Source organism: Lagopus leucura, unplaced genomic scaffold (genome assembly GCF_019238085.1).
Source record: "Lagopus leucura isolate 7727_CA_CO unplaced genomic scaffold, USGS_WTPT01 Super-Scaffold_1, whole genome shotgun sequence".
In the NCBI taxonomy this organism is placed as follows: domain Eukaryota; kingdom Metazoa; phylum Chordata; class Aves; order Galliformes; family Phasianidae; genus Lagopus; species Lagopus leucura.
Genome location: NW_024962250.1, coordinates 15,936,001 through 15,962,208, shown reverse-complemented (window position 1 = coordinate 15,962,208; position 26,208 = coordinate 15,936,001). Strand labels below are relative to the sequence as shown.

Below are 26,208 nucleotides of genomic sequence, written 5' to 3'. Positions count from 1 at the left end.
ATGTATTCAATGTATAAAGATCCTATGTGATGAGCTGGTACTGGAAAAATAATCCTGGAGGATTCTCTCTCTGATTTCTCATAGTTAAATGATCTTCCCAAGTTAATGTAGTGCATATCATTAAGAGTTTGCACAGAGGGTTTTCTCTGCATAGCTGAAGTGCTTGGGAATGTGATCTTCGTCATGCACTTACTACTGTTCTTGTATAGTTAAAGCTTTCCTGTGTATTTTGTCAAGCTTAAAAGTAGGTAGTTCTTCGTGGAAACTGCCAGCCCATGTGGTTTGCTACTATATTTTAAGAATAATGACCATCAGCAAGACACTTCTACTGTTCATAAGGAGTTATAATCAACTTAGAGCATTACAATCCTTTCCTGTACATGCAGAATATAGTTTAAATGTTTGAAAAGTTTTTTGTGACCATTAAGACAAATTTCCATTTCATTTCCATATTTAAGAATAAGAGCTTGAAATAGAACGTTTCTAAATAGGAAATGCGTTTTTAAAAATTTTCTTTAACATTTATCCATTACAAATCTTATAAAAAATATACTATAAAATCTAAGTTGACGTTATGTTCATAAGGTGAATGTGTGTGTAGATCACACCGTCAGATGACAGAATAATTTATGTTAGGAAGTGAGACTGCTTAACTGAAGACTTGTACTCAGAACAGGGGCAGCTTAGAACAACATCGTGTACGGTTTTGAGCACTTCTGTGTATTAACACTGCAGGCAGCCAGTGCCCATGTTCTATCATCTTCACACTGGGGTGTGTTTTTTTCAAAGTTTTTTGTGAGTTTGTATTTAAATGGAATTTCTTGCTTCAGTTTGTGCCCATTGCCTCTTGTGAATTCAGTGCATAATAAAGATTCTGGGCCTTACTTACTTCCTCCTACTAGGTAGGTATTTGCACATGTTGATAAGATCCCCCTAAATGTTATCTTCTCCAGGTTCACCAACCCTAGCTCCTTCAGCTCCTCCTCATACATGTGACCATTTTTTATGTCCTTTGTTGTACTTACATCAGTATGTTGACATCTTTCATTTACTAGGGAGCCCAGTATTGGATGTTGCACTCTAGATGTGGTTTAATCAGTTCTGAGTAGAGGGGAATGATCACTTCACCCGACGTACTGCTGATGCTCTTCCCAATGCAGCTTGGGATTCCATTGAATTTAAAAAAAGAGAATACCTGTTGCATGAGTGCACTGCTGGTGTATGCCAATATAGTGTCCTCAGCACTTGCTCTGAAAAGCGACATTAGATCCTCGCTATTAGATTGAGACTGTACCAGGAAAGGGGAGACTGCATGCAGCATAAGGCTTACCTGGGGAAGGTGCCCATTGTATTTATCTAGGAAGAAGGGAGAAATGCAGTAGGGATGCCAAACTACAGTGATCAATTTGTATTCTGCTATGTGAAAGGCAGGTGGCTGGGACATGAGGACAAAGCAGCATGGAACTACACTGCACAATTCCTAGGTTCCCATGTTACATTTTAATACATTTGATTATGAGCAACTTACGAGCAAAACTGCTAAATATCTGAAAACTAATCATGTGGAGTTTAAATTAAAGTTCTTTTTGTAACATTTACAATTATTTTTCAGTATTCTTACAGCTTCATTATGCCATTTTTTTTTTTTTTTTTTTTTTTTTCTCCAATGCAGCTATTCCCAGTTTCCTCAGGAAAGGTCAGAGTCAGGCTCTATTTGACAGTATGGCAAAAAAAGTGAACTCTCCTTGCTCTTCCCCTAAAAAGAAAAGGACTGCACAAAACAGCAAATCTAATATCATTCATCTTGACACTTCCTTTGGCAGTATGGCAGATGCACATACATGGTCCACAAAAGTACACTGTAAGTGAAAGGAATCCAGTCATACTGACTGTAACATGACTGGTAGTACTTAAGAATAGGATCAGAATCACCATTAAAAAACAGTGCAGAAAAGATGGAACCCTAGAATTTTAATAGACATTAAAACAGAGCAGTAATTTATGGTTAAAGCATTGTTCATGTGGAAAAGATCTCTGGTTATCTAGAAAGTAAGTTAACTTCCAACATGTGAATAATGTATTCATTGTGTTTGAATTCAATATATATTTTTAGCATTGCTGATTAATTCTACAGTGAACCTTGAAGTCAAGTTTAAAGGTTAGAAAAAATTCAGAAGCGTACTTTTCAATTCGTAGGTGTTATTAATTCAAAATTATTGTGAATGCACTGTGCTCTAAAACAATATGAACATTGTCAGCTGAGCTCCCTTGAAATATCCAGAAATAATACTGATCTAGGTAGAAGCTTTCTTGCAAATAAATAAATAAATAAAAATTAAAAAAACAAATCACAAGCAAAAAAAAAAAAAAAAAAAAAAAAAAAAAGCAATAAAAAAGAAAAACAAATCCTCACATCACTTATTCACCAATCAGAAAATACAATTTGCTGATTCTTAGCACTTTTTATTGTAATTTTGTTCTCAGGAAAAAAAAAATAATGATTTTCTTTAAGAAGAAATTAATATCTTTGTCAGATCAAGGAGTGTAGGACGTGTAAGATGTCTGTGTTCATTGTGAACTGTGTGGCCATACTGCACTAATCAGATTGCGTGTCTTTACTTTTTATTTCTTAAATTACTGGTGTTATATGGTTGATTGGTTGAACGCCAATAGATGAAAATATGTCAAATTGTACTTCTGGGAAGATGATTTCAGCTGCTGTGTTTTCTTTCAAATCGGATATGCACAGCTACTGGTATACTACTGGAAAATCAAGAAAATGTCCGTTGCCATGAATTAGGACAAATAATAAATACCAGCTGTTATCTATGATTTTTAAACTAAATACAGTTGTATGTCTATTTTTTTTTTTTAATTAATTAAGGGCTTTAAGAGTCCCATTATTATAGACAAGGTTTGAAATAAAAGCACAACAGGAAACTTGCTGTAGTGATTAGTTCTCACCTGCTAACTGCCTTGAATGGGCTTCGAGATAACATTTGGCATGGAATGAGTTGATTCTTTAGACTTTTGTGGCTTGTCCTACAAAAACTGACTCTTTGCAGCCCTCTTTTTGTCAAGGCACTACTTAAACTCATCCTGCTTTTGAAAATGCTTATTGCTGTGGACACAGTTGCCATCAGAAAAGATACAAATTAAAGGAATTTTCATCACAGTTTATACTGTGTTTAATGTAACAAAACTAAAACTGGAGAAAACATTTTAAGTGAATGGTAGAGGGGAATAGTGATTCTGTAACTTAGCTTTGGTTCTGCTTAAATACAGAGCTTTCACACTACATTTTTTATTCCCTGCTTTCTCAACTAAGTTTCATCTTACTCATACTCTTTCCAGAGTTGCTATTAGCTCAGGTTTTGTTAATGAGATGTAGTACATGTAATACAGAGCACAGTTTGGATTTTACATTATTTTCCCGAAAGCTCCAAAGTTTTGTTATCATTTGCTGAAGTCATGGAATGTCAAGTTTTTTGATGAATGTTTAAAAGTTCATAGGAATCTGACCACACTTTGTTGTCTCTGCGGACAGTATGAAATCAGAATGATTTATAACTTGTAACTGTGTAAGAGTTTCTGTGTGCTTTTTTTCTAAATGCTTGATACTAACCAGCTTAGGGAACAGGATACCACATTTGATAGGTAACTGATTGCAGCTGCTGTAGCGATTCTTTTCTCTGTTGATTCAAATGGTCTGTGCATTACAAGATTTCTATCCTATTAGAGCTTATAGGGATTCGTGGCCAGGGGTTACAAATCAGTCAACTGATGCTGTAGTGTAGGAGTTGCAGCATGCCATCTGCTTGTGAATTAGCTCCTCAATCACCATGGTTTTCAGCCTGGCATTTTGAGGTAAACCAGTCCCAAGTTTTATTTTATCCTGATTTGTCAGTCTGAAAATGAAAGGTTCAGGATTTCATTACTAATCTGATCCAATATTTCTGTTGTGAGGGCAGCATCTGTCAGAAGGGAATTGTGTGCAACTAGGGTAATAACTGTTTTAGATATTGGTGTCAGTTTAGACTCTTTCCATGTTTCTGTCAGGACCTTCAGTTTTTGCAGCTATATGTGCCATTACTGGATTTCTTTATCAAGCTGGATATTCTGGATTGTTTCTGTAAAGTGGTTTTCACATTTTAGGTTACAAATATTGATGCTTCTTCAAAGAGAATGGTAAGTAGAGTTTGAAATAGGGGAAACAGTAGGATTTAGTATTGCAAATAAACTGACAAACTAGTCACATGTAATTTAACGTTGACAGATTCTATGTATTGTGGCTGAGAACAATAAAAACAATATAAATAAAATGAATAGTGTTGAATGGAGCATTGGACACCCTGATCTCATGAGAGATATCCTTGCCATGGCAGGTGGTTGGAACTAGATGGTCTTTAAGATTCCTTCAAATCCAAGCCATTCTGTGATTCATTGAAGAGGACTTTGAAAGGAATTCTGGCTTGTCTATTTTTCATAAATGCAGTTATGTAAAAGCAATTACCAAAAGCAAGGGATATTAAATATAATGATAATGTAGGAAACCTGGCTAGATACCAACTCTGAAGAATTATACTCAAATATCAGCAGCATTTCTTGTCTTAAACTGTAGTGTTTTTTGAAGACAAAAAGAAAAACAAATATGCTAAAAATTAGTACTGCTGGTTTTCTTAATTTCTCTTGACCTGTTTATAACATACTGTATTAATATATTATAAGAATAAGTGTTTGTGTTTTGTTAAATCGTAAACTTTGGTCCTCACACAGACACCCCCAACTCACAACAAAGTAAGTGAAAATTGAACTCTGTCATTAGCTGGCAGAAGCAAATTGTAAAGTTTTATTCTTTTAAAGTAATTTCATTTGATAGGAAAAGTCAGTTTTGTAAGCCAGCTTGTCTGATCCTTGATACAGCATGCTAACTCTTTCTCTGAGCCAATTTAATTACTGATGTGAAGGAAGTGAATCAGTTACTGTACAAATGTAACTACTCTTGGAAACCTGTCCCTAGAGTCTGAGGCACCTGAAGAAGCAGAATAGTCCTGTTTCATAATTTGATAGTAGTTATTCCTTTGTCAGCATGCTTTACTGTTTTTATTTTCTTGGTTGGTTGGTTTTATTATTATTAGTTGTAGTTTTTTTCTGGGTAGATATTTGAAGGCTTTTAAACTTACTGTTTTTTATGTAAGAGTATCTACGCTTTTCTCACAGTAGCAAGGAAGTTCTGTAGCGAGCTTGATACTTATGCATTTGTGCTTCCAAAGAGTAACAGTTTAATAAATTATTTTGGTTTTCTTTAAGATACTTTTTTTTCTTATTTTTAATTTATATTTAGTAAGCACCAACAACTTTATGGTTATTTTTAAAAATAAATTTGCCAAGTTTTTCTAGGTAGAAAGGAATTTCGGAGGATAACTGACCAGTAACAATGTTGTATTGATATTTCTTGTGAATATTTTTGCCCTCAGTTTATGAATCAGTATGGTTACTTCTCTTTCCATGATGCCATATTTGTCTTTATTAAATATGGTTAGGTGTTAGTATAATTTCAGAGAAATAACACCTTATAAACACAGACTGTATTATAAAAAGTTGCAGGTAATTAATTGATTGTCCTAGATATTTTTGGAGACTTTTGCCTTCTCAAAAGACATGGATGGAAGAAAAAATCATATTTTTGTAATGTTTTTAGTAAACTGATTTTTGTGAGTTTAAATCAATAACAAGTTTTTGAAATGAGCTAGACAGCATATAACACCTGTGGCTCATCTCACCTGCTATCATCACTTCTTCCTTCTCACCTGCTGCTACTGCCTGCTGTTAGTTGACTTTCAAAGGAAGCTAAGGTTGGTAGAATGCAATTAAAAGAAGCAAGTTTTGATTAATAGATGCCTAGTTACATTCTTTAGTTAAAACCTTACCTTATTTTATGAAGTTTAGTCTTCATTTCTGAAGAAGCAGCTGGAAGCTTCCTGGAGCCTGGTTGTGAATCTACTTCTATAAGAATGAACATTAAATTAATGAAAATGGGATCTTTTAAAACGAAGAAAAACCGGACATTTTTCTTTTCTCCTTTCATGCGTTTTTTAATTATTTTTCTTCTGATTACAGCCCATAGTTGCAGAGCATTCAGTAGCAGTGGGTGGCAGTCATAAATCTGTATAGTAGATTTCTGTAGCCTGGCTGCCTGCTGGCACAATTACCAGCTTAAAATCAGCAACTTCACAATTTGAAGGAGGCTTTTCACAAAACTCAGGATTTTAAGGAGATTCTTAGCATTTTTAACTTGCTCCTCTCAAAGTCAAGAGGCTGTAGTATCTGAAAGCATCTGGTATTCTTTTTCTTTTAAACTGCATTTAAATAATACAGAGATTGTTTTTGGTAAGGTAACAAAGCAGCTATGTCGATATTCTAGGTTCTGTGCTTTTGGGCAGCTGAAAGCACACTGCCTGCATTTGTAGATTGCATGTAATTTAAATCAGGTAACTGCACATATTAATAAATAAACTGTATATAATACTGTTCATGTATGTACTTTAGAGTGAAGCAAACAGCTTTTTGTGTTTGTGCCATACCAGACTAGAAGCATCTTCTTGTGCAAGTACTAAGATGGGAAGCAATTATCCACCATTCTTTCTTGCCACTCTCAGTTTTGATTCTGTATTGGCTGACAGTGTATGACGTTCTCTATATTCCGTTCTCTATATTCTTTTCCTGTAGAAGTGTAAAATATGACAGGGATTTCATGGGCTGGCAATTAACTCTGCTTTCCACCTGCCTCTTTCTTCAGAATGTTTCAGAATTGCAATTCGTGTTTTAACTTCTTCCTGTTATTTATGCAGCCAGATCTGAGTTTTGACTCAGTCAAAAGATCTGGAAAATCTAGTTTTCTTCATATAATTGTCTGATAGAAGCAAAAATTGACTCTTCATCAGGCCCTTCTGGAGGAAAAGCAAGTAATAAAGGATTGCCATGAGGAGGTCATGTTAATATAGATTTGTAGCAGAAAGTAGAATTATTTCTAAGAATACGTAGCTGAGTACTGCACTCGCTGTTTGAGTACAGTTTTTTCACACAATTGCTTATAGAAAAAGAAAAGAAATTCTCATCCTAGTTATGATGTAATTTGTTTAGAAGTCTTAGAGTAGTATTTTTAAGTAGTTGGCAGATAACTATACATTAATTTATTTCAATGTGATTTTAGTAATCAATGTAGCAATCAATAGAGTATATTTCCACAGAGATGATTGATTGAAGTATCCGTTAATTGCAGCCTTTAATTAGAATTGATGGCTCACTATTCTAACTCTTGTGTATTATGTTAACAATTGCAGAACTGGTTTACTTCCATTTAAATTTTGACACACTGGGGAGTTTTGTGGCTCAAATTCATACCCTTGCAAATGAAGGTGATTTGTTGATAGAAGTGATATGACTCTACCTCTTGTTTCTATGTGCAAACAACTCCTTCTAATCATGTCCTATCCAGTTATTTGTTTTAGGGAGAGTAAAGGAGCAATAGCAGGGCTGTTAATATACCATTTTGCCACTTTCTTTTCTTTTTTATTGTTAGGCCAGATTTCTTAGAGAATTACAGTGGAATTTTGTAGTGGTATTTGCAAAAATGTCTTGCTACAAAGACTTGAGATATTAACATTATCAAATATGTTCAAAAGTCTTTCAAGCTCTTCATGTATATGTTACAGACAGGAATTCATTTTTTTACTTATAAAATTCTTTGAGATATGTGTGTGTGTACACATCCATGTTTATATAAAAAATATTTTCTTTAAGGAAATATTAAGGAAAACCTTAAAATCAGCATTTTTATTTTTGATTGCCCTACTTTCTTTTCCACATCCATTTGTTTAATAAAATTCCAATGTCTAAAGAATATGATGTTCCTATTTTGGCACGTACTAAAATAAATCAGGAGACAATGCTGTCTGAATGATGTGTGGCGCATTTGCAACAAGCTGTAGCTTACTCTGCCCTCCAGGTAACCTGTAAATTGAGATACTGTAGTGTTTATTAGCAAAGGTAGTGTTATCTTGCATTCTGTAATAAACACTGTAAGCAGAAAAGTTAGTTCTGAATGGTGGGCTGTCTTCGGCAAATGATATCTCTGGCTATACCAGAATGTGATTAGATTACAGATGAATTTTATGTTAAAATATCTTTTATGTTAAAAAGTTAAAGAATGAGAACATTTCCCAGATTATAATATGAGCTCATTGGAGATTATTTCATCTATTCTAAAGATTTATCCTGCTGGATTCTCTGAGAGTTGGCTTTTTTAACTGTTGACTGTTCAGCCATACGCCATTGCTTAGAACATAAACATGATCATTTGACTAGCAATTGACTTAGAAGATAGTCTTGAGTAATGTGTGAAGAAATCTTGATAATTTCAATCTGAGATGCCCATTCTTATTTCATAGGAGCTTTGTGTGTCATGCATTGTGGACAGATATGCATTACGTAATTTAGTAAGATTCAAACTTTGTGCTCCGGAATAAAGACCTCTTATTTTTACTAGCACATGAAACCTCTGCATGTTAGAATTTCTAAGTCCTTCCATCTGTTATTAGTTAGATGTTTGACAATTCCTCAAGTGAGCATAAGCATTGTAGTCATTTCCATGTTACTACTCCACCTTGCAGTGAGTGACTGCATCAGAGAAAAGTCTTGAAGGAGTTCCCATAGAGTGTGGTGTCAACTTGGGAAGAAACGCAATTCTAACAGGTCACAATGATAAAACAAAATTAGCATCACTGACAGGGTTTCACACCAGACTGACTTCTATAAATCAGTCTGCAGAATATATGATATTTGAAGTTTGTCATCATAATAGTAAAAATAGAACAGCAGATCTTTAGATTTTATGTGCGTATGTTTTTGCATGCACATTGTGTCAAGAAAGAACAAAGTTAAATCACAACACTCAAACTTATATTTTCTTCAGGACACAAAACAGTCTTAAATAACATGAGCAATACCTGCTGTATGGGAACTGCTGAATCATGGCTTGAACCTCTGATTGACCACCTGAGGTGAGCAATGAGTCAGCCACGGAGCACAGGTGAAGGCAATTCACCTGTGCTGCCAGACGGGGTGGAGCCTGGCTCCACCTCTTTTAGACCCATTTAAGAGCTGACTACCAGTGGGAAAGTATCTCTTCTGGAGATCCCTCCTCTGGAGTTTTCCAGCAAGCCTAGGATGTGGGTAAGCTTTCTATCTGTTCTCTTTTTGTTATTATAACCTGGTTAACCAAGTTATCTGGTTTATTTCATAATTGTAATATCTCTATATTCATTGATTATACACTTGCCCCCACATAACACAGCAAAAAATACTGTTCAGCCTTAATAAATTTTTAGTGGAGAGATTCATAGTCTTTAATCTCTTAGAGGTGTTCAGCATGTAATGCTGTCTTTGTAAATCACCTTTGATTACGTCTATATTTAGCAGGAACCACTTCTCTTGGTGATAGTCCATCATCATAAATAAACACAGAACAAAAAGATCACTTTTCTATCTCACTTCTCATTGATTTTTTCCTCGCTACAGTTCGGAGCTTGTGAAGGGTAAACAGGAATGTAATGAGAAACAGTGGACATCTGAAGTATCCCCTACTTTAGAAATTCTCACCTGCCTCACCTTGTGGCATTCACTGCATTGTTATACAACAAACTAAATCATATAATTTTAGGCAATTTGCTATTTTTTTTTTTCTTAAAGGTTTTCCTAGAGGTTTATCCCTGAAGTTTTTCGAATCTTTCCACATTCATTTGCATTGTACGTCTGGTGTTACCAAAGAAATTACCCAGGGTGTCTGCAAAGAAAAGGTGAAACTGCATTTGAAGGAAGCTTCTGTTGTCTTTGAAAGCTGCATGATTTTTTAATTCAAGTTCATAAAGATAATTTCTGTAGAGTCTCGTGTCACAAGATAGATGTATAAACAAAGGAGATTAGAGCTCCTTCTGTGTAAGAAAATCACAAAAACTCTGCTTTTATGTCTTTTGGGAGTCTTGCGCTCCTTTACAATTTATCTTCTGAGGGTATATTTTTATTTATTTATTTTTACTGAAGTGAAAACTTTCAGGAAAGGAAAAAGGAAACAACAAAATCTGCTTCTTGACTCTTAAGCTGCTGGCTGTCTGCAGAGAACTGATATCTTGTTTACTGTCAATTTGAAAATACACTTTTTTTTGTGTATTTGTACTCAGAACAAAACATTAAGAAACACTGCAGTTGCTTCTCACAAAGGGAAATTTCCTCTTTTCACCAAAAAAGGAAACCATGATAGTGTGATTGTATCTCTGTCATGTGTTTGTAAATATTTTCACTGATAAAAATTGATTGTCCTGACACTTTGCAATACTTGTCAAGCTTTTAGGATCTCACCTAACTGTAAGAGCAAAAATTGAGCATTGGCAGTATCTTAGAGGATTTCTGGACTCTCTCATGGTCAGCCATTTGCACCCTGGATACTGTCCCAGTCATCTAAAAAGATGATTAATTGTTAAAAGTAGGAACTTACAGATGCCAACACATGGAAATCCATTTTTCCCTGATACAATGTTATACTTTCAACAGAGAGGAGACCTGTAGATTTCACATATTGAGAAAAACTGCATTGTTCATCTGTGTTTTTATTTGAAGGCATTTCTTTAATGAGTAAGAAACCCCAGTTTATAATTGTGGTTTGATTCACTGATGGAAGTTTTATTTAAATAAATTCTGTTAGCAGTGTTTAGTTGCAGCTGAGCCAGTGTAGAATAAAATTTATAATGCCATCTGCAAAAGACTCTTGACTGGGTCATGGTTGATGATATCTTCTAATTATGTATGTGAGGAGCAAAATAATCAAATACTGATACATAATCTGCAATGCTAACCTGGTGCAAACTCAGGTGAAATACTATGTGCAATTGTCTTCGTTTTATTTTAAACTCGGAGGAAAGCTAATGAGTGAAAGTATTTCTAATAAAAAGTAGCACTGATTCTATTATAATTTAATCATTTTAAAAGTTCAGGAAAGTGGCTTTTCAAATTTAATTTTACAACTTCTGTAGCTGTGATGATTGCTTATAAATGAACAGCTGCATCTTCATTGCCACAGGCTTAAATTAAAGTCCCAAAGTCTCACAGGTTTTGAATTCCATAGCATGTTAGCAAGAAACCTGCAAATATAGAAAGTCTGAGATTCTGAGACTGGGTACAATTCATGCAATATTCATGATTGGTAATGCCAACACAATACAACCTTGGGCCAACTGCTGCAGTGAAAACGGCAGTAGAAGTTAAAATGTAAAGAAAAAAAAAGAATACAAAATTTCCCATAATTGAAATAAGGGTCTGGGTGAACCTAATGAGGTTCAACATAGCCAAGTGCAAAGTTTTGCTCGCGGGCTTGAGGAATCCCAGGCATCTATGCAGACTGGAAGCAAGCAGTCCTTGAGAGCAGCTCCGTGGAGAAGTACCTGGGGGTCCTGATGGATGAAAAGCTTAACATAAGCCAGCAGTGTGCTCTTGCAGCTTGAAAAGCAAATGGTATCCCGGGCTCCATTTCAGAAGAGGGGTGGCCAGCAGGGACAGGGAGGACATTGTCCCACTCTACTCTGCTCTTGTGAGGCCCCATCTGGAGTACTGTGTCCAGGTCTGGAGCCCTTAGTACAAGAAAGAGCTGTTAGAGAGGGTTCAGAGGAGAGCCACAAAGGTGATCAGGGGACTGGAGCATCTCCCTTATGAAAACAGGCTGAGGGAGCTGGGCTTGTTCAACTTGGAGAAAAGAAGGCTGTGGGGTGACTTCATTGTAGCATTTAAATACCTAAAGGGAGCCTACAAACAGGAGAGGAATCAATTCTTTGAAAGGGTAGATAATGGCAGGGCAAGGGGAAATGGTTTTAAGTTGAGGCAAGGAAGATTTAGGTTAGACTTCAGGAGGAAGTTCTTTACAGGGAGAGTGGTGAGGTGCTGGAACAGGTTGCCCCGAGAGCTTGTGGATGCCCCGTCCGTGGAGGTGTTCGAGGCCAGATTGGATGGGGCCTTGGGCAGCCTGGTCTAGTGTTAAATGGGGGACGTTGGTGGCCCTGCATGTGGCAGGGGGGTTGGAGATTCATGATCCTTGAGGTCCCTTCCAACCCTGGCCATTCTGTGATTCTCTGCTGTTGACTTATTATTCCATGTTACTTCTTTCTTTTGCACATGTATAAATATCTTCATTAATACTACTTAAATTATTTGGGTCAGAAATGTATTTTTCATGTGACAGCATTCTTTCTAGAATGAAAATATACATCTGTATGCATCCTTTTCTCATATTTCTGGATTGGAACGTGGAGTAATTTATATGCTACAGCCCTTGCTATAACTATGATTGATATAACCTTTCTCTATGCTTTATCCTTATGTGAAATGCCTTTTTTTCTGTGATATTGATTTTGAAAGGCTTTTCTTTTTGAAGGATAGTGACTTAAAAACCATACAGCAGCAATAGGTATGCTGTTAAAAAAAAAAATTACATGCTCGCTTTCTGTTTTTTACTTAAAATATATTTAAAATATGCACGCAATAAACAAGTATATTCATAGTGTACAAGTACTAGGAATTTTTCTCTAGATTTAGAATAATTTCTAAGCTTAGTATAGCTCTTTTACCTGGAATATGTTATTTGCTTTTTCTGAACAAATAGATAGTAATGAGTGTATTAGGTATTTTGATTTCTTGAGCATTTGGCCTTATCTAAAAAAAAGTTCCACAAATTTTCACAGATTTTTAAACTATGAAACCTTAGAAATTATTTTTTGGAGAAAAACTTCCGTGATGATTTGAACTGTTTTCACTTCAAATTATAAGATGCATCACTTCCTACAACTTAAAGTATATTTTACTGGCTAAATAGAAGTGATTTTCTTTCAGTAAATGTATGTGTATATGTATTACCTTAGTAATCCTACAAGTATATTAATAAGCAATCTGTTATCACATTATTAGAAAAAAGATATAAGAAAATATAACAAAAAGTATGAAAGTTGCTCTAAAAGTTATGCCTCCTGTTTTATTTTGCTGGCCTGTGATGTCAGAAGTGGATGTTGGTGGTATGGCCGCACAAAATGAACCTTCCTGCCAGTATTCAGTTACATGTTGTTGCCATCTAACAGATGGCAGCAGAGGGGCAGTCTGACACTATGGTGCCTGACATGGAACTGTGTATGAAGCAAAGGTGTATAATTGAATTCTTCCATGCAGATAAAAATTGCACCCATTGTTATTCATTGGCGCTTGCTGAATGTTGATGGAGACCAAACAGTGAATGTGAGCACAGTGAGGTGATGGGTGGTGCACTTCAGCAGTGATGCCAATGATGTTAAAGCCATGTTCTGGACAACCGTGCACAGCTATCACACCACAAAATGAAGAGTGTTTTGATCATCTCATCCACATGAATTGGCAGCTTATGAGCTGGAAACATTGTAAGGAGATGAATATCAGCTTCAGTGCGTTGGAAATAATGGTGGCAGCACTGGAATATTGGAGAGTTTACAGCAGGTGGGTCCCAGAAATGCTCAGAAAGGATCAGAAAGAAGACCATATACAAGTTTGTCAGGATCTACTGGATCAATACAAAGCTGAATGTGATGCCCGGACTGCATCAATACTAGTGATGAGATGTGGTGTCCTCACTAGGATTGAAGTCAAAACAACAAACCATGGAGTGGTGATATGAGAATCTCCCACTGAAGAATAAGCTCAAGACACAGGCCTCAGCTGGTGAAGTGATGTGCATGGTCTTAGAAAATAGGAAAGGAGTGATCCTACTGGATTTCCTGGAATTCTGTCTGCTACATTGCACCACTGACTAAGCTGAAGGCTCAAAATTCCAGTCAGGCCAGAGAAGAAGACAATCTTTTTCTTGCAAGATGGTAATGGCAGACTGTATGCCAGTTTACCAATTACCAATCTTGTCTGAACTGTCCTACCACACCCACCATATAGTCTGGACTTCACACTTTCTGGTTTTCATCTATTTGGGCTGATGAAAGAAAATGTTATCTTATGACATGTGACTATGTTATATGTTGCTGATGAAATCAACAATGTCATCATAGCAACTTTGAAATAGTGGGTCATTTCCTCTATTACAGATTTTTACATGCACAGCATGCAGGTCTTGTTCATCACTGGCAAAAAATGCATTGCTAATGGTGATGGCTATGTTTAAAAAGAGTATCTTGTAGCTCAGAATTTGCTGTATTGTACTGTGCTCTTTGTAGCTGTTGTAGTTTCCATATAAATAAATAGGAGGCCTTGCTTTCAGATAAACTAATGTGTAGTATTTCTGTCAACAGTTTGCAGTCCTTTCCAATTTTTAAGCTTTTATTTTCTAGAAATTTTTCATTCATTCGCACACGCATTTTCTTTTTGTTTTTCATCTAAGTAACATCCTACATAAAACCATAGCAATAAAAATCCCTGAACTTTTCTCGATTTGATTGAAATTAATGAGCTTTTGAAAGTGAAATCTGCAATTTTTTTTATTAGAAGAATCTTAAGCAGAGGAAAGTAGTTATGTTAGACAGTAAACAAGGATTACAACAGTGTAATAACTTTAGTAATTCCTTATCTTTGTTTGTATAATTTAATGTTTTGGAAATTAGCATGATATCCTTAGCTGATAGCCAACAAAACGTTTTGTATAGAAGGGACTGTTTGCTTTCAAGATGTCTCTCCATTTCCTCAAAGCCTTTGTCAATTGTGCGGTATTCCTGTTTTTTAATTTTATGATCTCTTTAATTTCTTACATTTCTTTCTGGCAGGGGAATAATAGTCTCTCAGTTCATACTAATAAGTACACCAAACCCAGATTCATGTAATTCACTCGTGACCTGAGCGCAACTTCTGAACATGAAGATTTCATATAGATATGAAAATTCAGGTGCTATGAAGCAGTTTTCATTTTGTTTCATTTCATTACCTAAATTGTACTTGAGGTAACTTTCAATACATATAAAATAAATAGTATGTGAATATTAATGTGTATGTGCACATGTGTTCATGGCTAGCCACATTTATCTAGATGCAACCATATATATGCAAATTGAGTAACTCGAGCTATCATCTTGCTGTGTTGTGTACTTTGAGAAAAAGCCAAAATGAAGTTGCGGAGACCGCGTGCACTTACTAAGACAGCTGATTTATTTTGAACTCATAGCAGTGTATCTGAGAGTCTGTCTTGTTTCAACATCGCTATATAGAATAAAATTTTATCATTTTATTTTGACAAGCATTTATTTTGACATATCTTGTGACTATGTGTTGCCTCACACTGATTCTCTTGTGTTCAAATGTAGTGTTCTGTCCTGATTTTGTGGTGGTGAAGTTACACATCACACTGGGCCATTCTCTTACACCCCACTGAAAGTGCAGTTGGGCACAGTGGGGTGCACTCTGGAATGCTTCTTTTCCTGTCATAAATCTGTATGAAGACCTGGGAAAGGATTGAGTTTGGGATCTACAGTTAAGTAAAATAGCCCTTTCCGAAATCTAGTTAGCTAACCATTTTGGCCACACTGATGTGCTGCATGTGATCAGTAAGGGCTCAGCAGTAACCTGTTTCTGCTAAAACTTCCTGTGAATGTCAGGACACCTGGTAAGAAAATACTGGAAGATTGATATTTCTAATGTTCAGTTTTCCAGATTTTAGCAAATCACAATCATTGATTGCACTTGATTAACATCACGTTTCAAGAAACAAACTGCTATTCATACATGTTTAAACTTTTTTATTAGACGTTTGACTTATGTGAAGTATCAGCTGCAGAAAATGTTAATAGTTAGAATTTCAGAAGGTGTAATTGCAGATGAAACAGTAAAGGGATCTGTTTATGTCTCTGTTAAAGAAGAATGGAGCATTAGTTAAGCAAAATGTGTCTGGTTGATAATCTGTTTCTAAGTTAAGTATGCCCTAGTTTTATGAAAGAGACATAAAGAAGCTTCCTTCAGGCTGTACTTATTTCTTTTTGATTTCACAGATTACTTCAATTAGATTTTTCTCTTTGAGTCTGTTACTTTAATTACTTTATCAGGCAATATTAAGTTTCAGTCTCTAATTTGGTATGTGTTTTGTGTAAACAGTTCCCACATTATTTTGTCTGGATCAAAATGAATGCAGAACATGGGAGTGTTAGTATTGCTGCCAGCCCTTGTTGCCTCTTCTAGTCAGGGAAGTCTATTAGCACATAAAGGCTTGTGTTGAGAAAGATGTCTTTCTGTGATGGAGACGGGAATGAGTTCTCAACTAATAACAACTAGAGCTGCCTCAAGAACTGAGAATACAAGTACAGCAAAGAGAGTTATTGATGGAGAAGAGTGCCTTGTTGAACTTTCTTTGACATTTTGCACATATGTGACTTGTTACGTTTAAGGGTATGTGCATTTTGTCACTTATCTGATAAAAGTCTCTTACATCTCTTGAAAGTACAAAATATTACTAATGTATTTCAGTATAACATATTTTTCATTGTCTGGTTTTATTTATTGAGATTTTATGTAATTGCAGAGAGGAAATGTTATAGACAAGGAAGAATGTTTATGTTAAGGACATTACTGGCAATTTACAAAAGACTGTTTATTTTATATTGCCAGAGTAATTGTGTCAAGGCACAATCATATTTTACCAAATTTTGTGAGGTAAGTAACAGGCTGAAACATTTCCTAGCTGTGTTAGAACCCCACTGTGCAGGCCTTTTGATCATTGGTCAGAAAAATAAATGCCTGGGATCCTAAGGTTAGTAGACAGTTGTACTGTGATTTATCCAATAAAAACCTTAATGCAATTTAGTTGATGAGAGATTGTAACTTAGCCTTTCCATTAGTTATTAGCTGTGGCTCCTCTGTCAGGTTTTCCTTTTCACTATCAAATTGGTATGGTACACTGGAAAAGTATAAGAAGATATAATTAGTAGATGCATTGAGGGTACCTTATGCTGGAAGTGCATTAGGCTCTTTAAGATTGATTCAGAAGCCTAATGAAAAAATATACAGAAACACAGAAAAGCCAGACATTTCTGAAAGGTACAATGTGTTTCCCAAAATACTTTTACTCAGGCTCACAAAATACAGAAGCATATTTTACTTTTTAGTGAATGTTGTGAATGCAGTAGAACTTTCACTTATTGAATCAGAACTTTGAAGGAAGCACTTAAAGCATAATAGTACCTAGTATAGATAGGTGTATGCCTGTTAGAAATACAAATAACAGTGCAAGCATGAAATTTCTTAGCTTCTTTCATCGTATTGCATCCTGCATTTATTTTAATGTTTGTTTTAAAAGCTGTATCAGTTCATTAATAAGTAATTAACCTTCTTAGATGAGAAGCTTGTTTTGTGTGAGTTTGAAGTTTCACAACTGCATTTAAAATGGACTTTATATTATAGGAGGTAGTTGTGAAAGGGTGTTTGCCAGAAGTGAAGTTCTAGGTAGGTAAAGGGGTCAGAAGGAAAATGAATGATAAAAGTTAATGCAATCTTTTAAGCTCTTAGGCATACCTAACTTAAGTGAATATCAAAGCAGGATTTTGTTTATTTACTTTAAAGGTTGATGTCTGCTAATGCTAGGTGTCTGCTAGTTCTCTCCCCATGGAACTGTGGAGAGTATTTTTTCTAATTCAATATCTGTTTTCATATTCAAAAGTTAGGATCTATAAATTGCCTCCTAAAAGCAAACGAACAAAAACCTGATTCAAATTCCCTTTTTCTGTGTTAGTTTTATAAATATATTTTTGATGAGCATAAATAACTTGCAGGTGATGACCACCAAATCTGCATTTATTATTTTTCTGTGGAAAAGCTATTCTTGACTTGTATATGTTTTATTTCTTCTTATATGTAAAAGGAAATTAATCATATATGACAACTCTGATTTTATGTGTAATTTATTTAAAAAATATGTTGGCAAAGTCTGCACACACAAAAAAATCCATAAAGACACATTTGGTAGCTTGTTTTTCAAGCTTTAAGCTGTTTCAAGAATGAGATTTGTAATTTTAATACAAATTTTGAAGATTATATGAAGTATTGCTGGCTGAGTTGTTCTTTTTTTCATAGAAACCTGCAGTGGGCTTGTTAAATGTCTGAAAATAATAATGTAATGGTTTGTGTTAGACAGTAATTGGGACTAGAAGTTTTTTAAATGACAGATCTTACCAACTTCAGTGATTTAAAGGTTTATTTTTGTTGTGCAGGTTGGTCACGTCTGATAGTTTTTCATGTATGACTCTTGCAAATGATTGTACACTGTTATCTGAGTGAAAAGCCATTAGACTTAAATGAGGGAATATGACAACATTGCTTCAAAAGATTAAAGCATTTCCCAGCTGTGTGTGTGAACAATTTTTTCAGACCCCTATTCTTTTCAACTTTTTTTTTTTTCATTTATTTCGTTAGAAATTCTAAGACCTAACCTTCAGAGAAAATGGACTGCTATAACATGTTCTGAAGCTGTATCTTACTCTATGTATTGTGTGCATTTGCACAATTCTCTTTCTTCATGGAGCAGTGATGCCCATTTACTGCTTTCTGGTTTATGCGTATTAGAATGCATGTTGTTTGGACTAAGTAGTACGATTAAATGTGTGTCTACTCTGTTGTGTGTTCTAAAATAACACAGACAGTAGCTTACCCTCTAGTCACTTACTGCCAAGTCCAATGAAATTCCTGTTTAGCAGTGGCTGTTCTCCTTTCACATGTTTTGACAGCAGTCATCCTTGTTAAGTGCTTTCCACATCAGACTCCAGTAGCTTGGATGTAACCTGATCTATGTTTGGTTTCAATGTGTTGTCTGCTGACCTAGAGAACACTTGCATTAGCTGCATTGATCAATCCACATCACATCTCATCATTTAGGAGACAATTAATACTGCAGTGTAAAGACTCCCCAGAGCATTTTCTTAGAGCTGGATTGCTTTACATAAAAACCACAGGAGTTGTTTCTGAGTGGAGGAAGAATCCACGTAGAAAAGTAGGCATCAAGAAAGCTACGTGGAGGAAACAAGCTTCATTTACAGTGGTCGCTTCCACTTATGTCATTCAAACCCCCTTCTTTGTTAGTATTATTTGGGGAAAAAAAAAAATCATATTTTGAAGATGATGTATTGAAAACCTGTTATAACTCGTCACATAAATATTCTGATTTTTTTTTGCTATATATTGACAAATGTATTGACACAGATGTAGTATACTGCTCAGAATGTAATCAGTTTACCAGTAATCAGTTTTTCGAATTGCTTACAAATCGTCTTTTGTCCAGACTGGATTGGGAAGTTACATGTTTATGGAGTCCACATAAATATGAGTTGCTTAAAACATTTTAAGATACTTACTGAGATACTGCTAGATGTTTTGTTAAGACTGCTTTTGAGCACCATCTTTATGACGTAATTCAAGTGATTTGTGAGATCTGACAACCCCATTTGATCAACTATTTTCTTTCAGGTACTACAGAGCGGGTGTGTCTGATCCAGGGAACAGTTGAAGCACTAAATGCAGTTCATGGCTTCATTGCAGAGAAGATTCGAGAAATGCCTCAAAATGTGGCCAAGACAGAGCCTGTCAGCATCCTACAGCCACAGACCACTGTCAATCCAGACCGCATCAAACAAGTGAGTTTTTGGTTGGGAATAGAGAGTCACATCAACTCCTTAGAATTAGCTTCTGTTTTCAGAAGCTTTAAAATTTTAAGGCAGCAAAGGGTGAACATAATATGTTCCTTCAGAACATGTTATTTTCCTTTTTAGTGATTTACTAAATTACTAGTCCACTTCTTTTTTATGCTTGCATGTCCCAAGTTTCCCAGCAGTTCTTTTAGTGTCTTACAAATTTCAGACTCTAATGTGTTTCTTTCGTAAACTCTTCTCTACTGTATTAGGCAATAATACACATCTAGGTTTTAGTTAAAAAGGATTGCTAAAGTTTAAAATTAAAAATACGAGCCTCTTGTAAATCTTTAGAGAATTAAAAGAATTTTTACTATTTTCATGTATCTTAAATAAAGCAAAAACAAACCCAAAAATGTTAATTGTATTTTAGACCTTTAAATATGTACTTAAAAATTTACATGTGAGAATTTGAAAATATAAGGATAACTTATTTGGGATGTTATCTACTACTCAATTTCTGTTATTTTTGGCATCTTTTTACCTGTTTTATATTGTCTTATTTCAGTATCTATAGGACATGCAAAATATTTTTTCAAGATATCATTGGATTAGTGTTTTTTCTAGTTCACTGTAATTCCCAAAACAATTCTAATTTTAAAGAAATCATTTTCTATAAGGAGAATGTGGAATTCGTCATATAGAATTTTAAATAAATTATTTTCCATTTTATTGAATTAGAAAAAGATGAAGAAGGAAATGAGTGAACATTAGTTTCTCACCTTTTCTACATAGGATAAGTTTGTTTGGTCCTCTACACTAGCTACTGAATCTACTACTAGATTCAGTGTCCTATTAAGTAATTTAGTAACTCTCTACAATTACTTTACTTTCTATGTAAAGCCATACACAGAACGTATAAATGAAGATGTGGTAAATGAACACACTGTTTTAAATGGATGAAACTGTGCCAAGCCACTGTATGTGATTTCTAATTATTACTACTATTTTCTTTACATGTTATACTTTTGCACTAAAAAACAAAACCAAACAAAAAACCCTCTAGGTAATTTATAAGAAAATACTAAAATGAAAAGCCTCAATTTTTAGAATTAGTCTCTCAGTTATTAGACATGAAAATGTTTGTGCCTGAGGTGGAGAGGAGAGGAAGAGAGAGAAACCTGAAGAGCAGATCTGTGCTTTAAATGTCTTTTCATCCTGTAGAATGTTAGATTTTATGCCGTTACCTCTTAACCAAGTGGGAAATGAATTTTATTTATTGCTGTAAAAAGTGCTTTTCCACTTTGCAATGTAAGTGAAACTCTTTTCAAGTCACTACTGAGAAACTAGATTACAGAGCTGCATAGTGATATTCCTTAATACTTCCTGTCTTGTTTCTCAATTTGATGTAGTTTTTCCACACAGAAGCTGAGGAGGAATTAGTTCTAAAGAAAACTACTTTGTGAAGTTGGTGGTGGTGTGGTTAGTTCTCATTGTATTTTTGTTTTCTTTTTCCTTTTTTTTTTTTTTTTTTGTTCTTTTTTGTTTATTTACTTTTATTCATTTGATTCCATGCTTGGAATGTTAACTTCTGGAGTGATGGTTTAGATATTAGAGCTGCTACCACTGAAGTCTAGACACAGGCTGAATACAATATATTTCTTACATGATTCTAGTATGTTTTTTCTGGCTCCACATTTTATAATTTAAACGTATCATCTGTGCACATACAGGTGAACACATGTCTATCATTTGCAGATATGCTTGTTCATATGTTGAACAGTATCAACTACGTAAAGTTAATTGTTTTAGTTTTGTTTTAAGGAAGTTACATCTGTTCATGGTAATTTCATAATATATAAATATTGACAGTGTAAGTCTTATTCTGTTTTGTTGGGTTTTTTTTTTTTGTTTGTTTGTTTTTACACCAAGGTTTGAAATTATTAGCTTAGTTGTTAGATAGAGTTTATAGTGAAGTATACTCTGCTGTCAGAATATCGACTGTCTTAATGAAATAGAAATTACTTCTATTTAAGAAATGTAAAAGGATATTTTATAATGGATAATCATGATCTGGAACTTCTGTGCTGCTATGTTCTTACAACAGACAGGACAAAATTTTAGACACTATCCTGATCATTCTGGTCATTCAAATCACTATTAACATGTGAAAAACAAGCAGTATGAATTACAGCTTCTTCTTTTACACAAACTTTTTATGTGCTCTTACTCTCTTAGAGAATTACCCAAAAACTTTATCATTCAAGTATTCTGAAGTATAATGTTGTGAGCTGAGGAAAGCAGCTTTAGCATATGAGATAAAGATTAGATTTGAAACTATAAATTTTGCCTTCCCTTGGAGGTCTGAGACATATTTCAGTTGATTTTGTCTCAAGCAGATGAGCAAAAAGAAAAAAAACAACAGGACTGTTGTCCCTTATGAATGAAGGTGCTTATAGCTTGAAGCTTTGGAGTATCACCCATGTCTGTATGAGGATATAGCTCTCATTGTGGACTTCTCTACAGATAAGAAGCAAGCAAAGAAAGGAGATGTATGTTTATGATTTCAGTCAAGAATGTTAGTAGGTAAACTGTTTGCTGCCTCTCTCAAGTTTCAGAACTTTCTGTCTTCAGGAAGTCGCAGGTGTGCAATGAGGCTGAGCATGGCTTGGCTTTTATTTATACAAATCAAGTTGCAATCCAAATGTTCCATTCTCTCTAACTTATACTTTTTGTCATTGGAATCCTCACAGGCAAATCTGTCTGATTCAGTTTGAGCCTTCTCGACAATATTTTTTCTAATCTTCTGACCCTGTAGACTTACTAATAAATATCAAGTAGGTCTGTACCCTGAATAGGTCTGATCAATATTTAACTCATTACTGTTTGCATCTATTACTTCTATGAAATATAGATAGTCTCTTCATAGCTGTCAGATATCTGTAGCTTCTAGATACTGTTCAACAATAACCGACTATGTTCGTTTATTTCCTAGAAACTGCTATGAGGATCTAACCTCTCCAATAGAGGAAGTATCATACCAGCTTTGTAGTACTATGTTATAAACCGGGAGAACAGAATGCAGTTTTCATAAAGTACTCAGGAGACTGAGCTGTTTTGGCTTCATAATTAGCTTACAGAGCTTTAAATTTCACCTCTAAACTAATAGCAGCTACTATAAAGAGTGGGAGAAAACTCTGTAGTGTCTTATCACATCACCTTATTCAGAAACCACTGAAGCTTCTTTACAATGACAGAATTTTCCTTCCAGCTATGCAGTTATTTATTAGGTAGAAGGTGTTTTTGCAGCCTACCCGGGAAGCATATGGAACTGCAGTTTGCTATTGCAGAGGTTAGCATTATACGTAAGGAAGAGCATGTGATCTTATAGTGAACTCTGCTATAACGAAGAGTTTATCCTGACTGGCCTTCTGAGATCCCTTCCAACCTGATTGATTCTGTGAAGTCTTTAGTTATCACAACGTCAACAAAGGTTCTTCCTTGAAAATCTGGACTAAAGCTTTCACATATAGAACTTCCAATTAATATTTTTATTTCAACTTTTTCAGTAGACAAGTAACTTCTTGTAGATTGTTTAACTTTTGTTCCATTCATTAATCACATTCCCAGATATTATACTTAAAATGTATAAAATTCAGTATCTGAACTCAGATTTGTACATACTTTTTCTTCCAGTAAAAAGAACTACTTGAATAGGATTACTTCAGAAATTCTGATCAACAACAAAATATATTGGACCACTCACCCGATTTAATGAAAAGCTTATCTTCTAAGTGCTCAAATAGAACCTGACTTTAAGAGTACATATCAGAATATGTTGGTTAAAATAGAGGATTTAATATATATATATATATATATTTATGCTTTGGATATGAGTTGGTCAAATTAGAGCTTTAATAGATTTAAGAGGTTTCTTAAAATGCCTCTCCCATGTGATGAACTTTTCTTCTTTTAGCATCTGCTTCTGAAAGAGTGTATCACCTAGGGCAACCTTATTAACATGCAGACTATAAGAAAACTCCACATTTTTCATTTGGGGATAATAATAAATATAAGCTGTTTTATAAATCACTGTCTCTTAATCTTTTCAATAATTTCTTATAAACCTTTCTCAGGTTTGAATACCAGTGAAGAATGGCATCAATTACCATTCTTAACCATGAATTATATGTTATGCAGGTGTGTTTACAAGTCATCAGGATGAACAAAAGTAATTTGTCCTATACTAGAGAGATAGTCATTTGTATTAGGTCCCATGGCAAAAGTTCAGCATTCCAATTCCTAGTCCCACAAAAAAAACTTATAGTGTTTTATTCCTCATGTGCACTTGACTTCTGCTGCTAGATCACTATTTTATGATATTTTAATTTTGTTTCATTTCACCAGTGTTCAGTGTAATCATCATATGTATAAAAATGCTTTTTAAACTCAATTAATGTTCCATTAATTGTTGATGGTTAGCTCTTGTATGTGCTTCAAAAGAGGAATGAAGAAAGAAGATTGCTTTAGGGGAATGAACAGTAGTATTTAGCATTGCAGAAGTTCTCATTATCTTGAGCTTTCTAAGGCTTTGCAGTTTTGATCGTACTTTTCTAAATCTCAAAGTAGCCCAGAATCAAAAGGTGATTTTTTTTTTTCCTTTAGTTCTCAAAGTTTTGTGATCCACGTTACCTGTGTTTGGTTAAGTACTTGAATTTTCTGGTATTTCTACGTAACACCACATCTTACATTAGTTCTGTGTTACTGTGACAAGTTTTGAGAAAAGAAAGTCCTTCTTTGTCCACCTTACTGTAATCTTCATCGTAAATCACACACTCCATCCAGGAATTGCTCTGATGATCCAAATGGCACCTGCTAGTTTGCTTTATGCTCATTCACCCTTATTGTACAATAAAGGCAAAATATGAGATAAGCTCTCTTTCACATCAGACTTACCACAACTTGTTTCCTGTTTCAAGGAGATACCCTGAAGAGTGTATAAACACACAGAAATTACCTTATACATACCTGTAAGCAAGCATTTTATCTGCATATGCTAACTTACTTTCTGTCCTGTTCTATGCTCTAGATATTCTTTTTCCCAAAAGCAAAACCAAATGCAAAGAGCACGAAATATCAATCTGAATGGTTTTTATTTGGTCCATGTAGAAAAGGTAGCAAGTAATGTTAGATCCCTTAAGTTATCAAAGTAGCCCTTTTACAGTCTTGTTTGAAAATAACTTAGCAGTTCTCAGTAATTTCTTTTTTAAAAATGCATTTTTAAAATGTGTTACTTATACAGTTGTTATCAGATGAAAATCATTTTGTAAAGTTTTAAGTTATAAAAATTCACAGAAGGTGGAAAAGAAAATTTAATGTGTTTAGCAAAAGAAGAAGTCTGAGATAGGCTCCTCTTTGCTGCTATTTACTAGCTTATTAAGTCAGTCTTATGTGTTGTACAGTGTAACAGGAATTTTCAGATCTTTTTTTTCCTTATTCTAGCTGCAGAAGGTATTCAACTATTTTATAATATTCCAAAAAGATACCATCTTATCTTTAAAATGTATTAAAATATTGGCTTAAGCAAATTAATATTCCCATTAAATTAATTTGATTTACCAGCACGAACGTTTATATTCAAGACTGAAATGCACTATTAGATTGGTTATAATAACACTGTAATATGAATAATGTTATGACCAAGATTGTTTAGCAAGCTCTATAGTGGGAAAATAGAAAGTGGTTAACTGTAAATGCACTTTCATCTTCACATTTAAATGTTTGGTTTTTTTTTTTGTCTTATACTTTCATGTCTCTAACCTTATTTCTAAATATTTCATTTTCTGCCTTTTCCTTCTACCCATGTGTGTACTAAATACACTGATAGATATTGAGAATTAAATTAACAGTCTCAGTACAATATTTATCTTTTCTTAGTTTGTGTGTATATATATATACATATATATATATATACACAGATATATGTATATATGTATATATATATATATATATATATATATATATATATAAAAAGATGTGACCTTTGTCATTTATACGTTGATCTTAATTAGACAGTTCACAGAGTTACAGGAAAGAGGTCTCAGTAAGCCTCCTGGAACACCATGCAGTTGTAGTGTACATATTCTGTATTTCTGTGATGCAAATGTGTCTTCATTTTGCAAGCTAAAAGTACAGAGCATCCAAATGTCATGCTGTGGCCATCTTTCTGCACCCTTTAGTATATTGTAAAGCCTGAGAGCATTTTTAATGAGAAAAACAAGGAAGAAGTATTTTCTTGAACTTGGAAAATACGAGAACTCAAATACAACTAAATTTTACTTCAGAATTTTTTATTACTTAAAATCTCTTCTAAAGGTTTATAATAGAGAGGGGGGGAAAAAGTAAAAAACACACAAAGAAAAAGCATTTTCTTCCCTGTAAATATTGTCTTCTATTTGTTTACTCACATAACTTATGCAAAATCTTTAAGGAAGGAAAACAGAACAAAACTGCAAGATTCTTAAAAGTGGTGTTCAGTAGG

General features: G+C 34.5%; 1 protein-coding gene across 5 annotated transcripts in view; it reads left to right on the top strand.

Annotated features, from left to right (window-relative positions):
• NOVA1 (NOVA alternative splicing regulator 1) overlaps nt 1–26,208 on the top strand; it is a 132,022-nt gene that overhangs the window by 77,065 nt on the left and 28,749 nt on the right. For all 5 annotated transcript variants that reach the window (XM_042864529.1, XM_042864608.1, XM_042864688.1 and 2 more), the window contains one exon: nt 19,507–19,673. In XM_042864529.1, coding sequence (XP_042720463.1) covers nt 19,507–19,673 — 167 coding nt within the window. The remainder of the gene's footprint in view (nt 1–19,506; nt 19,674–26,208) is intronic.